Source organism: Penicillium subrubescens (genome assembly GCF_028828155.1).
Source record: "Penicillium subrubescens strain IBT 31985 chromosome Unknown utg000007l_segment0_segment0, whole genome shotgun sequence".
Lineage (NCBI taxonomy): Eukaryota > Fungi > Ascomycota > Eurotiomycetes > Eurotiales > Aspergillaceae > Penicillium > Penicillium subrubescens.
The window spans coordinates 3,059,350-3,075,511 of NW_026643157.1; the positions used below are offsets into that span (position 1 = coordinate 3,059,350).

Below are 16,162 nucleotides of genomic sequence, written 5' to 3' on the forward strand. Positions count from 1 at the left end.
ATCAATCACTCAGCCCCTAGTATGAACCAACTTCCCCTGAACCCACACATTCTTAACATTCCGATCATCACCACTCCACATCCACTTCTGAATCTTCTCCTGCCAAGTTTCATCCCCAAACAAATCAACGTTACCCACAGCCCCAGACATAGTCGTACCCCTCGCCACAAGACTAACAGTGTTATTAGGAACAGAGCCCAACTCAATCAACTGCGCATCCCAAATCATCCCCTTATCAAAACCACCAATATCATCCGCCATATCGACGACAGCTGCTCCACCACGGGTAGCCAGGTATAGACTCTCCTCGACAGAAAGCTTTTCACTTCCGTTCGAAGGGGCATTGCCCGTCATGGTCTGGTACTCGGAGCTATATTGGAGAAGGCGAGAGACGAGGCAGGCCTGGCGGGCGGCTTCCAGGATACTAGGGCTGTATCCACCGCTCACGTCTGTGCCTAGACCTACGGTGAGACCTTCGTCGAGGAGGATGCGGACGGGAGCTAGACCCGAGCCGAGGGCGGAATTGGAGGACGGGCAGTGTGAGATTTTAGATCCGCGGTCCCGGATGAGGGTTCGTTCGTCTTTGCTCAAGTGCACGCCGTGGGCGAGGATGGTGCGCTGCGTGAGGAGGTGTGCTTTATCGTAGACGTCTGCGTAGCTGGATGATTCGGGGAAGAGTTGGTGGACGAGGGCTATTTCGTCTAGGGTTTCTGCGATGTGCGTTTGGATGTGTAGCGGGGGAGTGTAGGATGCGGCTAGTTTGCCGAGACCTTCGAGCGAGGCGTTGCTGCAGCTGGGTGCGAATCTGGGGGTGATGATTGGGTTGATGAGGGTTCCGTTTGGGTCAAGGGTGTGGATGTAGTCGATTGTGGACTTTGTTGCGTTGAGACCTTGTTCGGTGGATTGGTCGATGTAGTAGGATGGGCAGATGTCTTTGTTGTCCATGCAGACGCGGCCGATGAAGGCGCGTTGGCCGTGGGAATGGCAGAGTGCGGCCAGGGCGTTGGTGGCTGGGACGTGGATTGTTGCAAAGTAGGATGCGCAGGTTGTGCCGTGGGCGAGAGTGCGATTAACGACCTCGTCGTACACGCGCAGTCCCGCTGGAGGTGTCTTTTTGGGATCGGTTTGTTGGTTCTTAGGGTCTGACTTGGAACCAAAGCTTGCCTCGGTGGGATAGGTATATTCGTTTAGCCAGTCTAGAAGTCCGGATGATCCGAACAGACCGATGTTGGGGAACTGCGGTGCGTGGATGTGAGTGTCTATGATCTGTTAGTATCGCTGAAGTATCAATGGGAGATGGAACATACCAATGAACCCAGGGAAGAAGAACTCATTCCGAGCATCGTTGGACTTGACAACCCCGACCTTAGTCCCCTGTCTACTAGTGCCATCGTTCCAGCCATGGCTAGACAAAAACGATTGGAAGCTAGCATCGTCGTTGACAGTCCAGTCGTATCCCTTGATACGTCCATCTGTAGATGAGACCCAAACAACACCCTGGTTGCGATCAAGCTCCGGCTTGTCCGAAGTCGAGTTCAAGCGAGGGAGATGAATGAAGGTACCACGATAGACAGTATAAGGATATGCCGCCGCGGCAGTGCTGCATGCGCTCAGCAATGCAAGCACCCCGACAAAGAATCGAGATAGGTTTGAAAGCATGATGAAAAAGAGTGAAACGAGCGTAAGTCGATGCGCTATCTCTCTGTCTGTTCACTTCATCATCTCCTGGATAATGCCGATTGATATATCCCCATTGAAACGCCCGGAAATTGAAGGGTAATCATCATGGATAGACACGAAGGGCGAAGATGACGATATCCAGAAAAGGCAGGCATAGCAATGGGTTGCTGGATGTTGAAGGCTGTACCTGCTAGATGGGAAGACGATCTTCAGGGACGCAGATTCATCAATCTATAATATGAAGTCGATATAGCCACCATGAGACAGTCAGATCAACAGAGCATGAGCATGGAGAATATTCTAGGCACGGTGTTCGGCTGCTTCCGACTGATCGTTGGTTTTAGTTGGGAGGCAAGAAAAGATACAAAGGAGTCAGAATGTACAAAAAAGGGTAATACGAGGAGGGGTGATCAGCGGTGGTGCACAATCAAGGTCATCTGCCGTTATGAGCAAGGAAGAAGACGATGACTGGTGCAGATTTGGAATCTGATTGTAGCAACTCAGAGCGAGGCTTTCGTGGTGGACATGTTAGTGCCAAACAGATAAACCAATCAATGAATTACTATCAGCACATCGTCTACCACGTTGTCCTGTAACACTTCCAAACGAAAGACCAGAGATGCACCTTCTTCCATTTCTGGAAATTAGGATAAGCTGATATCTTATGGATTATAACGTAGCTGCATGCTATCTTGATTACTATTCACGATGGAATAGGGATTTGCAGGAACATGACATTCTTCTCATAGAAGACTGTGAATTCTCTGCATGGAAGATCATCACAGGAATGTTGATCTTCATTTACTCGGATCGATACCTAAATCCGGCCCTAAAATAGCCACAACTCAACAACCTTAGATAATGGAAGAATATTCATTGAGGCTAGCCTTGTTGAATAGGCTATGAATACACTGTCCAGTACTAAGTAGAATCCTTCAAGTTGTCCAAGTTATGCCCATCCCGCCTCCAAGCAAACTCATCATAGCCAACAACGGGTCCAAGCGGCATCTGCCCGAGCTAAGCGAGTCCAGCGTTGAATCAGCAGCCGCAAGCACCCGAAGACCAGTCTGGCCACAAGCCAAAACGGACATAAACTACGTTCCGACCATTCGCAATTTCCGATCAGTGCTTATAACTGAACGAGAGCGAGTCAAGCTGTCATCCACCACGGAATACGGAGCTATGAAGGCATACAAGAACTCGTAAATAGAGAAAGTTTTATGAGAGGATCGATGGATCGATATGCAGGACGTGCATTAAGTTCACTCGTGGCCTCGTGACAAATCAGAATCCCTGTAATCCCGGAAATCTAGCGGCAGTTTGGGTAGGTTGGGTGCTTCTGATTGCTCCAACCTCAGCCATTGAAACCTTATGGGAGGAGGAGGCAACGTCCACGAGTCGAGTATGGTAGGTTTTTGCGGGCGGCTCCGAAGAGATAGTTTACATATTCTGCTTGCTATCACATAGATGTTTAACAATGTGATGGTTTGAATATTGTTAGGATCATGAATAGCATCTTGTAGTTAACTGGTCAAAATGAACAGAGTGACTAATATTCATTGGGCCGAGTAGACCCGTAACCGAGGTTCACAAGGAGAGACTGGCAGAGTTTGTTTAATACAGTGAAACTTCAGTACGGAATATACAGAATCGTCCTGATGGACTGTAGACTTCTTCCAAGAAGAAAGTCACAAACTCTCTCAAGGTCAATGGATTGGCAAAAACCCTAATCTGCTCTTCTTTTGGCTTTCCGATCGGTCTCTTCCATGATCGACTTGATGTTCAGGCACTCTCCGAAATATGCTAATGTATCTAGCGGAAAACTCGTAACAATTCCCAGCGTGATAGTGTACATACTGACCTCGTACTTTGCCCAACCCCCAAGGGAAGTCCTCGCGACAAGTTCAGCCCCAGGCACACCTGAATGGTCAACCTGCTAAACAAACATTATCAGTTCGATCTTAACTAGACGTCTCCTGATCTTTAATAACTATAGCCTTTGATCTCAATTTTTAAGCTTAATCAGACGATATCCAAAGAGTGTAAGCTTCATGATGATGTTTCCAAACCGGAGAAGTCGTTACGCATCGGCCACTTCCCCAGAATTTCACGATCCAAGATGTTGAGAACTTCCCCGGACATCTCCACACTACCCCAGATATTCCTGCAAGCCAAGCTGCGTTGGCCCAATACCAATTGTTCATTTTACGTCGATTGACCCAACGTGCTGTGCTGAGCGGGTTCGCAGGTCTCCCAGTTGGCCGGCGACCGGCGAGTACCGAAGACTTCAACCCCGTACTTAGAGGCGACCCACCGCAGCCGATCGAATGGATTATTGGCACTGGCAAGACAAGTCACTTGCAAAGCACTGCCTTCAACTCCATCTCAATAGGGTGACACAAGCAACCGCTTCTGCAATTGATCATATATCGGTCGCATATCGCCCTACAATCCCATTCAATCTTCTAACATTCTTCCATTGTGCTGTGTGCTCTTTTATCAAATTTCCATTCTTATATCTCCTCCATCATGGGCTTGAAGCCATATCTGGGCCTTCGAGGCAATTCCCTCCTTAGGGCTGCGGTCATGCTGGTCGTGTGCCCTACTTTCACTTGTTATGGATACAATATGAGTGTGGCCGGTGGTCTCTTGACCCTGCCTGCCTTCAATACTCAGTTCCCCCGGATGGACACGATTAATACTACTGGAGCCCAGAAGGCCGAGAACTCGACAATTCAGGGTGAGTCGTGAATCTTTGATCATATACCGTTTCAGCATATTCTAAAATCAAACCTCCATAAACAGGCACCGTCATTGCCCTCTACACTGTCGGTGGTATCTTCGGAGCCCTGTCATGCGTCTACCTGGGCGATCTCCTCGGTCGCAAGAAAGTCATCTTCTGGACCAACTTCATCACCATCATCGGCGCCATCCTTATGGCAACCTCCTTCGACTTTGTCCAATTCATCATCGCACGACTAATCCTCGGTCTCGGTATCGGTGGCTACGTCGCGACGGTTCCAGTCTGGCAGAGCGAGCTATCGCCCGCACACAAGCGCGGCTCGAACGTCGTCACTGATGGTATCTTCGTCGGTCTCGGCGTTACTCTCGCTCTGTGGATCGATCTTGGCTTCTACTTTATCAAGGGTAGCTCTGTGTCGTGGCGGTTCCCGCTTGCGTTCCAGGTCATTTTGTCGCTTATTGCTATGATTTCCATCAATGTCCTTCCCGAGTCGCCTCGTTGGTTGATCAAGGCTGGCCGTATTGATGATGCTCGCGAGGTTATGGCCGCTTTGCTGGAGTTGGAGCCTCACTCTTCTACTATCACGGATACTATCCATGAGGTTCAGACTACCCTGGCTGTCTGTGGAAATACCTCTTGGACTGCTATGTTCACCAATGGCGAGCAGCGTCTGTTCCACCGTGCCTATCTGGCTGCCACCGGTCAGATGTTCCAGCAGATGTGTGGTGTGAATTTGATCACCTACTACGCTACTACTATCTTCGAGGTAAGCCAACACAATCCATTTACTCTAGCAAATAGCATCTACTAACCCCAATCCTAGCAATACCTCGGCACCGACGCCGTCAAATCCCGCATCCTCGCCGCAGCAATGGGCCTTATGCAACCCTTCGGCGGCTACCTGGCCTACTACACGATCGACCGACTCGGCCGCCGCCCGCTCATGCTCTGGAGCGCCGGCGCAATGTCAATCTGCATGGCCGTCCTGGCAGGCACAACCTCCCCTGAAGCCAAATCCAGCACAGCCGCACTCGTCGTCGCCGTCATCGCCCTCTACTGCTTCCAATTCATCTTCACAGTCGGCTACTCGGGTCTAACATTCCTATACGCCGCTGAAATGGCACCTCTCCAAGTCCGCGCCGCCGTCAGCGCCGTCTCCACCGCAACAGTATGGACGTTCAATTTCCTGCTCGCAGAAGTGACGCCTATCGGCTTTGCTACTATCGCGAATAACTACTATATCATTTTCGCGGTGATTAATGCTTTGATTGTGCCGTCTGTGTACTTCTTTTTCCCAGAGACCAAAGGTCGTTCGTTGGAGGAGATTGATGAGATTTTCGCGCAGTCGAAGAGTATCTTTGATCCGCCTAAGGTTGCGCGGAGAATGCAGAAGACTCTGCGGGCGCATCAGCCTGAGGTTGCTGGCGGGGCGCAAGACTCGGAGAGTGGTGGGGAGAATAATGAGTATGTTAAGGAGAGTGTTAAGGCTTAAGCTGGCCACCTAGGACAGTGGATTGATTGGGAATTATTTTCTGATAGACATTTATGAACGATAGTTGATTTAGTTCTCGAGAATGGGGACTGATGACGATGATGATGCCTTCGATAAAGGCAGTGGATCGGATCCTGAGTTGCAGGTCAATGTGGATTGGAGGGTTTGAGAACCCAGTGCAGATAGCAATAGCAGCTAGCAGATGCCCAATAAGGGTGATCGTGATCTATAGCAAGCAGAACAAAGTTTTTCTGAATGTCTCGTTCTGGCCCTGTTGAGTCCTTAGATGCAAACGCTTCTCGGAGCGGTAGCCCTATGAAGTAGTCAAATGCTCCTGCCTGGGAGAATCTATGCAGGCTAGAGGGTAGGGATACCAACATTAACCTACCACTAGCACGTCTCTCCTAGTGGCAATAGCAAGTTGCCGCGAATCACCGGCATTACGTAAATGAAAGCCACCGAAGAAGCAACAAAATTAAGCAAAAAGGGCCAATAAATTATATGAATGACATACACAACAAGCTAAATACTCTCCCATCCATCATCATCACCATCATCATCACCTTCACCATCAACATCAGACATCCATCACAACATGAGATATACTAAGTCCTCAACACACTGAAAAAGAAGAATGCTTCAAAACAATATGGTGATGATTTGCTTCCATTCCAGCCCATGAATAAACTGCCCATCTCAAAATTCACCTAATTCTGTACAATATGTTCTGTCACACTCACAGCACCCGACCAGCCGAGGAACTCGTGCTACGGTCATTGGTCTGCACCTTCCGGAGACCCTTACCCGCCTGGATGGAGGCAAGGAGCGCAGAGCGGCCACCGCCGGACCCACCCGCGGCTGGGGGAGGTGGCGGGGGACCTCCGGGGGCTCCACCTGGAGGAGGGGGTGGAGGGGGAGCAGCGGGGGCTCCGAAGGAGGGAGGTGGCGGTGGTGGTGCCACGGGGGCGCCGCCTGCTGGAGGAGGTGGAGGAGGAGGAACGGCAGCTGGGACTCCAGAAGGTGGGGGTGGTGGAGGGGGGATGCCAGAGGGAGGAGCTGGAGAAGAAGCTTCTTCAACGGCTGCGGGTGAAACAGTTGCTGGCGGAGGGGGAGGGGGAGGAGCGATAGGGCTGGCTTGCACTGGGGTAGTGGACTTGTCTTCGTCCATGGCGCTCAGGGGACGGGGAGGAGCCATGGTGCCGAACAAGATGCTGGCAAGCTGCTTGGCGCTGCCGCCGCCAGGGTGGTCGTCTTCCTCGTCGGAGGAGTCGAATTCGGAGCCTGCGGCAGACCAGTCATCGTCGTCCTCGGGCCGGGCACGGGTCTTGCGCTCCAATGGAACGGCGCCGGTGAAGGTGGGCTTGAGTGGCTCTTGCTTCTCTTGCTGGGCGAGACGGTGGAAGGGGTTGGTGGACTGAGCAGCCGGGGGTGAGGTGGCCGACGTGGGCTCAGAGGGCTGCTGGCCCAGAGACTTGAAGTAGGGGTTCTTGGATTCAGCATCAGGTGTAGTATCCGGGAAGGCGTCGGGGCTGACAACCTTCTCCTCCTGAACAGGCGCAGGAGGCTCGGGGACAGCGATAGTAGGAATAGGAGGAGCAGATAGAACCTGGCTCTGCGTGGGAGTGCTGTCCTGAGGGGTCATGTTGATAGGGCCTTCGTCATCCGAAGAATCCTCGTCCATACCCTCCAACTCCCGCTGCAGCTGACGCTCGCGTTCCTTGGCAGCCTCAAGCTCAGCACGCTGGGCTTCAAGTCTAGCCTCCTGCTCCTTGGCCTGGCGTGAAGCCTCTTCCCTGCGGCGCTTCTCTTCCTGCTTCTTAATCTTGCCCTGTCGGACCTGTTCCTCAAGGGCCCGTAGTTTGGCATCTTGAGCTTCCTTCTGCTTCTGATATTCCTCCTCGCGCAGCTTGGCTTCGTCCCTATCAGTTTTATTAGCAAATGTAACCATCAGATCCAAAATCTAGGCAGACTTACTCAAGACGCTTAGTCTCAGCCTCCTGCACCTCTTGCTCCTCCCTAATGGCCTGCTCGCGGGCAACATCCTCCGCCTTCTTCGAATCAGCCTGGCCAGCACTATCGGTCCGGGCTCTGCGAGTGGGAGGCGCAGGGGGTGGCTTCTTGCCAGCAGTCTTAGAGACAGCAGGGGCTGGTCCACCACGCTCCTCAGCTAGACGGCGTTGGCGCTCGGCCTCACGTTTGGCATCTTCCTCCTCGGCACGCTTGACACGCTCTTCACGCTCACGCTTCTCCCGCTCCTGTCGCTGCGCCAAGGTCTCGGTAGCGTCATTGGGCTTCAGGCCAGCAGCGGCCATACGCTCAGCAATGCGCTTCTGAGCACGCTCTCTCGCAGCTGCCACACGATCCTCGTACGTGTTTCCAGGGTATGAGCCAGAAGAGACGCTCGACGGTGGCATAGAAGGACGAGCAGCAGGCGACTCGGTAGGAGAGCGGTATTGAGCGCTCGAATCTGCAGCAGGTCGTTCACGCTCTTCCTTGCGGATATGAGCGGTCCGGCTGTTACGGCCGAGGTCGTAGATGAAATCGCGGATAGTATCTTCCACGCCAAGTGCATCCTCCCAACGACGCTTCTCGTGCTCACGAGTAGAGTTCTCACCCTGGTCACGGAGACTGTCCTCCAGGCTCTTGGCAAAGTCACGAACACTCTCCTCGACGTCCCGAGTCATAGTCTCATTGCGTTCTCGCTCGGCCTTCACATTGTTGTTCTCGGCCTCCAAGCGGCGAGCAGCTTGACCGTCGTCATCCGTGCCGGTAGGAACAGGACGACCGGCAAGCTCAGCAGCACGAGCTTGCATACGGGCACGAGCGCGAGCCTTGATGCGATCGGCCTCGGTGATCGACCCGCCGGGACCAGTGCCGACAATGTTGCCCGCACTGCCAGGGTGAGCCTTGGCATCCTTGAGACGGAAGAGCTCAAGCTTGGCATCGGCAATCTCACGCTCGAGTCGGCGAACATCAGACGCAACCTGGGGAACCTGATCCTCGTAAGCCTGCAGTTGACGACGAAGGGATCGACGCTCCGCTCCATTGTCCAGGCCACGGAAGGCAGCGTTAGGGTGAGTGTCAATGTCATCCTGAACGCGACGAATTCGGTCCATCAGGCTCTCAGCTTCACGGCGGTCCTGGCGATCGAGAGCATCATCATCCTCAGCACGGTTCTCATCCTGGAAGTCAACGGCGTCAAGCATAATCTTGGCCTCGCGGATCTTCTTCTGCAGTTGCTCAACTGACAGCTCATCGGTCTCAGATGCTTGGGAGGATGGGGCAGGAGAGGGAGTACGGCCATCTTGACCAACACGGCGACGCGCACTAGAACGGTAGCCGCCTGCAGCGTCGTTGTTCTTAAACATCGTCGCATCCTTGCGGCCGATCCCAGCGGTACCAGCGCCGCCGCCACGGAATGAGTGATCCTTAAGGTAGCTGACGCCGGTTTTCTGGGGCTGCAAGAAGGCACCAGTGGCCTTGCGGTTCTCGGCATCCTGAGACAAAAGAGATTTGACAGTACCAATAGACTCATTCAAGTGCCTCGTGGATGGGGGGATAAGCTCAGGAGGAAGGCGGCTAGGAACGGGGTACCCGTTCAAAGCACGATAGATCAAGTGCATAGCCACGGCGAACTCATCCATGTTAAGACGGCCACGGTTGTGGGGGTCTGCCAAGGTCCAGATGCGCTCTAGGTCCTTACGGTTCAATCCACTCTGTCCCATGATCTCAATGGCGGTCTCACCACCAACGAAACCCTTGCGAAGACCATCCCAAGCGCGGAACAAGTCGTCATAGATCTTCTTCTCTTCCTTGGTGATAGCCCAAGCAACAGTAGCGTTACCGGACAGATTGGCAGTAGTGAAACCACCCTCGCGACCAGGCTGGGGCATGAGCTGCTGCTTCATGGCCTCAATATTGGGCAATCCCTGCGCGGGAGTGTTGATGAAACCCCATTGTCCAGGGATGCCAGTAGGCTGAGCAGTCAATCCCGTAGGCTGCGCGGCCAGTCCTCCAGTCTGCGCAGGGCTGAGATTCGAGCCAAATCCAGTAGGCATAGGCGGCATCGGAGGTCGAGGTCCGGTGTAACCCGTAGCCTGGGGGTTGGTCAGGAATCCGGTCTGTTGTGGCTGGAGGAACTGCGACTGATTCTGTCCCGGGAAGCCGGCTTGCTGAGGCTGCATGCCGGTCTGCTGGGGGAAGAATCCAGTGGGCTGGGCAGTGAGCTGCGACAGAAGCTGCTGGTTGCTAGCCTGCTGAGGCTGAGGCTGCTGGACGATCGGAGGTGTTGATTTGTTCTCCAAAAGCGGCGCATCGAAACTGGGGGCATTGGTGCGCGGGGCTGGCACGGGCTGCGTGTCGGGCACATCAAACGAGATAATATCGACCATGCTAGAAACCTCATTCTTAATTGTCTCAGGTAAGGATGACGGAACTTCGCGGCCGGTCAGGCGCAGGTTGCAAAGGTACATGGCAAGGGCGAATTCGGGGAAGAACAACTGGCCCGACTTGGTGGAGTCTGACAAGACCCAAATCTTGGAGAGGTCGCTACCGGGGAGTTTCGAGCGCATTAGGAGATCTCTCGCTTTGTCACCTGTAACATGCAGATCAGTAAGTTAACCCTACTATCGACAAGACATTCGCCACCGCCAGGTGGAAAACCAACCTTCCATTGTCTTGCTATCGCCAACCGCCGACTTGAACAGCTGCTCAAACTTGGCCTGGTCCTGCGCAGTGATGAACGACAGTCGAATACTCGGGATTTTCGAACCAGTCTTCGGCGGCACCTGCGGAGGGGGGGCCCGATGAGCCATCGGCTTGGAAGGAGTTCGCAATCTCGGACGAGGTCTTCAAACGAGTAGGGAGGCCTGTCGGTTGCGACACCTGCAGTTGCGGGGCCTGCGGCTGCGACTGGTTCTGGGGAGGGTACCCGGTATATTGAGGCTGCTGGAAGCTCTGTTGCTGTTGCAGCTGAGGCTGCTGCTGCTGTGGTTGTTGGCCAGGGAAGCCGGTGAATTGCGGCTGGAGCTGGAGCTGGCCCGCGGGGAATCCGGTGGCCTGGGGTTGAAGCTGGGCGCTACCGAAAGGGGAGGGCTGTCCGGCGAAGCCAGTTGGCTGAGGCGCAAAGCCTGTTGGCTGTGGCTGCTGCATTGGTGCTTGTTGTTGACCCTGGGCGAATTGCGAGTATGAGGGCTGTTGCTGTTGCTGCTGCATGAATGGTGCCTGGCCTGGTCGGCCAGCACCACCACCGCCGAGGAAGGAATTCGACGAGGAGTACATTATGATGAACGCAGCACTTGCATGGACAAAACAGATGCGCAGGAACCCACAGACAAGAGATTGATGAGGAGGGAAAGGAGAAAACGAATGCTGAGGGGGAGTTAGGTGAGTCTCAGGAGCAACCTAAATGACGCCGTTGTAGGGGACGCGGAGGCACGCTAGCCCGAACTAGCGCTTAGTCATGGCCAGGCGGGTCCGTTCTGTGGCCTGAGGCGAGAAGAGTAAATATAGCATACGAGTAGATATCCAATGTTGAACACGTCTGTCAACAATTTGTAGACTAGCAGAGGATAAGAACGTTAGTCAAACGCCCAATATTCTCGAGGTTCTCGAGTGGTGCTTTGGATAGCCATTCAGATGGGCTGAGGGGAATTCATAGAGTCAAGTGAGCTTTGTGGACAAACAACTACATATGGATCAATACTCCATATAGAATACATTCAACTACAAATCATCATGCAGTAATTTAAATTGTAGTTCATTGCGATGGTATCGTGCTCAATGCATATGGCTGATTGCACATGCAGAGCTAAGTATCAACTAACTAAGAAAAGTCCTCGCCGGGACTGTGAAATCCATGAAAGAAAGGAAACCCGGAAAACCCATCCCAGAAACAACGAAAGAAGAAACGAAACACAGCAAGGATCCCAAGCGCACCAAACACCATTTAAAAACATACGAGAGAAGAAATGGAGATGATGGTTGTTGAGACAGACATTGATCGACCCGGTCCTTTTACTCGCCGATGTTCTGCTGCTGGTTGGCAGCGTTGGCCATCTTGCGCAGTTCATACTCTTTGGTGAACTCGCGGGAAAGGATGCCGAGGTCCTTGATCAAGGCCTGGCAGGCGTTGATGACAGCCTGACGAGGGGTGATTTCGCCGTCGGTCTGGCAACGCAGGACAAAGTTGGGAGTCAGGGGGTGAGGGACCTGGATGGTGGTCAGTTAGCCTGTTGACATCAAGGTTTTAAAAGCTGTGGACAAACCCTGTAGGCGGCGAAGGTGACGTGGGCGGTGCGGAGAAGGCGGGTGCGGATCATGTTTCCCAAGGTGTGGTCCTCCTTGTGGAAGGTGAAGATGGCCGCGGAGGGCAGGCCTAAACATCGAGTGTTAGAAGGATCCCCTGTAATCTTTGTTGATATATGGGGGAGTACTTACGGGTATCGACCTCGACGTCAATCTTATTCTCGCCGGGGCCGAGAAGAATAGCCTCGTAACTGCGATATCAAAGTCAGTGTCTGAACGTGCGTAGCAGTGAACATGCGAAAGAGATGATGAAGAAGAAGAAGAAGAAGAAGAAGAAGCAGAAGACATGATGCAAGGAAACAGGATGGTGATAGACTCAATCCGTGATGCTTGAAAACTGACGGGTCCTGGCGATCATCGATTTGAAGAGGGCGCTGGCCGCGAGGAGCAGGGCGAGCCCGATTGCCAGCACGCTCCCGGGCGATGGCCACGGAAGCAGTGTTGAAGTTGAAGTGGGAGGGGTAAGGGTACGAGTTCATGGTGCTCGAGGTGCAAGAGTGTTCGGCACGAAGGTTTCTTGGAGGAGCTTCGACGGCAGGTCGAGGGGGAAGAGGATGAAAGGAATTGGAAGAAAAAGTAGCAAACGACATGACCAAACAAACAACACAAGCTCAATGGCAGGTCGACAAATTGTGGGTGAAGGTGATGTTATACAGCAAAGTGGGAGAGGAGGGGATTCGAGGAAGTTGGGGCAAATGGGGAAGGAGCAGGAGGGAAGCTCCGATGGTTCAGTCAGTCATCCGCCGACATAAGCGGACGGCTTTTGTCCCATCTCAAGGTGAGAATCCGATCCACGAAGCTCTCACGGGGCTTTTCTCTGCCCACCAGTGCCAGCCATGCCTGCCAGGCGCACTCGGAAGTGAATTGAGCACCATTGGAGCGCATAAAGGCATTTATGTCCCGGATCGACGAGGAAAAAGCGAAAAACGCAATGACAAGATTTACAGCAAAACTGGATTTCAACCTACCGGTCTGGTGCGTTCATAATGGCGGATAGTTTGCGGTGATTGGCTGGTGTGAGAGATTGGGGGGGGGAGAAATCAAGAGAAAGGATTGAGAATAGAAATTGAGCAGAGAGATTGCCCACTGCGCCTGATAGAAAAATCGGCGTATTCAGACTAGATGCATATGAGTTGATAGTCGTTCACGTGCGTTTGAGACGACTTACAGTACACCAGTTGGTAGTGGTCGTCAAAGGTGACGAATTATATGGGGTTGGGGAGAAGCTTAAAAGTTAAGCTTGAATCAGGGAGCCGAAGATCGATTAAGATAGAATGCCGCGGAAGATCCAGTGACCGCCTAGGCAGTAGTCGCGCCGTTGATAGCCTGACAAGCTGCGCTTTGATCAAACACCAGGAGAAATGTCGAATACTAGTGGCTAGGACACTCTAGGTAGCCGATCAATACGAGGTTGTTGAGACCTTATTGCCGAGAAAGAGGATCAGCCTAGAGGTCTATCAGAGACGGAAGCGCTGCCTGTTGCGTATGAGTCGTGATGGTATAGATGGAGAAAAGAGGCTTGTCGCGGGCAGATCGTGATATTAGCCACGTGATGAGGCCTGGATGACAAGTCACATGATTTGATTTGTAGTATCACGTGATTTTACTTGGCCTGGTTGAGATGGTACTATGTTTAGGACGACCACTTTCGATCCATGGATTAAACAGGTTTCTTATTTTCATCGATCGTCTCATGCCAGTTTAGGGACAATTGATTCCTCACCATGTCATGACTCACTCGATGTAAAGTAACACTTGTAACTATCAGCTGTATCCCAGCTTCACCTCGGTTCTCCGCATCCTGCGGGAGATGCGGGACCATGTTAACAACATCCGCTGTACTCACATCCACAAACATGCAAGCACCATCCTTTGTACAACCAACACTTAATTCCTGGTCACTCTTGAGAGAAACCCCCGATCTACTCTCTCCAACAAACTCAACTTCATTCAGTGTCCGAAATATCTCCAATCCCCAAACCTACAACATATATCTGCATCACCCTCCACGCACCCACCTACTATCTACACACCCAACAACCTCACTCTAAAAATGTCATTCAAACCAAGAATCTACAAAACCCACCCCTGGATCTCCCCCACAAACCCCCCCTCGCTAACGCCCCCATGCTTAACATCGCCACCGCCCCCCTCGCAACATCCATCTCCCTAGCAGGCGGCATCGGCTTCATAGCCGGCGGCTACAACACAACCCTCAGCAATCTAGAAACAAACCTCCATCACGCAAGCCAACTCATAAAGTCCCACGCAGATCAGTCAAACCCCGCTTGCAAATTCTACACACAAACGGGTGTGTTACCGCTCGGCGTGGGGTTTATTAATTGGGGTGTTGATCGGGATGAGGCGTTGAGGATATTACGGATGTATAAAGTTGCGGCGGTGTGGTTGTTTGCGCCGAGGGATGTGGGGGAGTTTGGGGGGTGGGTTGAGGGGATGAGGGGCCTTTATGAACATAGGAAGGATGGGGATGATGTGGATGGTTCCAAGTCCAAGGAATGGAGTACACCACAAATTTGGATCCAAATCAGCTCGGTAGCCGAAACAACAACCGCATTGAAAGCCCTCCACCCAGATGTGCTGGTAATCCAAGGTTCTGATGCAGGAGGACACGGTCTCGCACGCTCTGCATCACTCCTAACTCTCCTCCCAGAAATATCCAACCTGATAGCAGAGCATTACCCACCCTCAACCAAAACCACCTCCAACGACCATCAACATCAACCACCAACCCTCCTCGCAGCCGGCGGCCTAACCAACGGCCTGACCCTCTCCGCAGCCCTCCTCCTCGGCGCAACAGGCGGCGTAATGGGCACCCGGTTCCTCGCCTCCCACGAAGCAAATATCCCAGGCGGGTATCAAAACGCAATCCTCCGCGCCGTAGACGGGGGCGTGAATACCGTTCGCTCAACAGTATACGATCGAGTTAGAGATATAAAAGGTTGGCCGGAACGGTATGATGGGCGCGGAGTGATTAATGCGAGTTACCTTGATGCGGTGGGTGGGATGAGTGATGAGGAGAATCGGGGGTTGTATGTTGAGGAGATGGGGAGGGGAGATGAGGGGTGGGATGTGGAGGGGAAGGGGAGGATGACTACGTATGCGGGGACGGGGGTTGGACTTATCAAGGAGGTGCTTGGGGCGGGGGAGATTGTTAGGCAGGTTTGGGGGGAGGTTGTGGATGTTAAGAGGAGCGTTAGGGCGAGATTGTAGATTGAGGATTGGAGGTGAGAAGTTCTTAGCACTACTTAGTAGAAGTGGTGGTGGTGGTGGTTTATGATGATGGAATTCTAGTGTAGAAGCCTGGTATACACGGAAAGCACACTATGATATAATCGTTCATGAAAAACAGAGTTCGACATCCTCGAACCGCAATGTATTATATGTAATGATCTCCCAAAATCGGCCCGAAGAGAGAAAATTAGAGAAGAGAAGTGGACCAGAAACAAGAAGAACAAGATGCAGAAATGCTAACGAAAAAAGAACAACAAAAAGACGAAATGACCAGGGAAAAAAAAGATTCAAAAGGGGGAAAAAAACGCCATGCCTGCCTGCGCCAATGCCAAAAAGAGAAGCATAAAGGTAATAAGTGCATATGTCCTCATACTATTAGTTTCGCATCGCCCCAGAGATGACATGACTGAAACGAGAAGCCCAAACAACAAAACTAGCGAGTAACGAAGCGTCGACCTAGTAGCACCGAGGATACTTCTGCTGTTTCCAGGCTATATCCAGGGAGGACCGGGCCGACGCTGGAAATCATGCGAGCTAGACTGTCTGGATCATGGAGATGGGTATGTGCGTCGGAATGATGTCAGAAGGGAGGCGAGACTCAGAGCAGAAGAAATTTAAAAGAAAATCTATACAGCAACGCCATCGGTGCATCGGCTCAATGCACGCAGATTTCAAATGTAGAATGCAAA

General features: G+C 52.4%; 8 protein-coding genes across 8 annotated transcripts; 4 read left to right on the forward strand and 4 right to left on the reverse strand.

The window, feature by feature from the left end:
* Nucleotides 1-9: 9 nt before the first annotated feature.
* On the reverse strand, nt 10-1,659 carry N7473_010873 (uncharacterized protein; the record flags this gene model as incomplete). Its single annotated transcript, XM_057156812.1, has 2 exons — nt 10-1,259; nt 1,308-1,659. 2 exons carry the CDS (start codon nt 1,657-1,659, stop codon nt 10-12), a joined length of 1,602 nt encoding a protein of 533 aa, XP_057005467.1.
* A 972-nt stretch (nt 1,660-2,631) lies between these two features.
* On the forward strand, nt 2,632-2,886 carry N7473_010874 (uncharacterized protein; the record flags this gene model as incomplete). The annotated part of the gene is made up of 1 exon (XM_057156813.1): nt 2,632-2,886. One exon carries the CDS (start codon nt 2,632-2,634, stop codon nt 2,884-2,886), a length of 255 nt encoding a protein of 84 aa, XP_057005468.1.
* Nucleotides 2,887-4,209: 1,323 nt separating this feature from the next.
* N7473_010875 (sugar porter family MFS transporter) lies at nt 4,210-5,915 on the forward strand (the record flags this gene model as incomplete). Its single annotated transcript, XM_057156814.1, has 3 exons — nt 4,210-4,420; nt 4,486-5,189; nt 5,247-5,915. The coding sequence occupies 3 exons, from the start codon at nt 4,210-4,212 to the stop codon at nt 5,913-5,915; spliced, it is 1,584 nt and encodes a 527-aa protein (XP_057005469.1).
* Nucleotides 5,916-6,651: 736 nt separating this feature from the next.
* pan1 (actin cytoskeleton-regulatory complex protein PAN1) lies at nt 6,652-10,588 on the reverse strand (the record flags this gene model as incomplete). Its single annotated transcript, XM_057156815.1, has 3 exons — nt 6,652-7,834; nt 7,890-10,509; nt 10,582-10,588. The coding sequence occupies 3 exons, from the start codon at nt 10,586-10,588 to the stop codon at nt 6,652-6,654; spliced, it is 3,810 nt and encodes a 1,269-aa protein (XP_057005470.1).
* Nucleotides 10,589-10,625: 37 nt separating this feature from the next.
* On the reverse strand, nt 10,626-11,195 carry N7473_010877 (Actin cytoskeleton-regulatory complex protein pan1; the record flags this gene model as incomplete). Its single annotated transcript, XM_057156816.1, has 1 exon — nt 10,626-11,195. One exon carries the CDS (start codon nt 11,193-11,195, stop codon nt 10,626-10,628), a length of 570 nt encoding a protein of 189 aa, XP_057005471.1.
* Nucleotides 11,196-11,930: 735 nt separating this feature from the next.
* N7473_010878 (DNA-directed RNA polymerase II core subunit RPB11) lies at nt 11,931-12,700 on the reverse strand (the record flags this gene model as incomplete). Its single annotated transcript, XM_057156817.1, has 4 exons — nt 11,931-12,125; nt 12,182-12,291; nt 12,354-12,412; nt 12,564-12,700. The coding sequence occupies 4 exons, from the start codon at nt 12,698-12,700 to the stop codon at nt 11,931-11,933; spliced, it is 501 nt and encodes a 166-aa protein (XP_057005472.1).
* Nucleotides 12,701-12,809: 109 nt separating this feature from the next.
* Nucleotides 12,810-13,208, forward strand: N7473_010879 (uncharacterized protein; the record flags this gene model as incomplete). The annotated part of the gene is made up of 1 exon (XM_057156818.1): nt 12,810-13,208. The coding sequence occupies one exon, from the start codon at nt 12,810-12,812 to the stop codon at nt 13,206-13,208; it is 399 nt and encodes a 132-aa protein (XP_057005473.1).
* Nucleotides 13,209-14,348: 1,140 nt separating this feature from the next.
* N7473_010880 (nitronate monooxygenase) lies at nt 14,349-15,452 on the forward strand (the record flags this gene model as incomplete). The annotated part of the gene is made up of 1 exon (XM_057156819.1): nt 14,349-15,452. One exon carries the CDS (start codon nt 14,349-14,351, stop codon nt 15,450-15,452), a length of 1,104 nt encoding a protein of 367 aa, XP_057005474.1.
* Nucleotides 15,453-16,162: the final 710 nt, after the last annotated feature.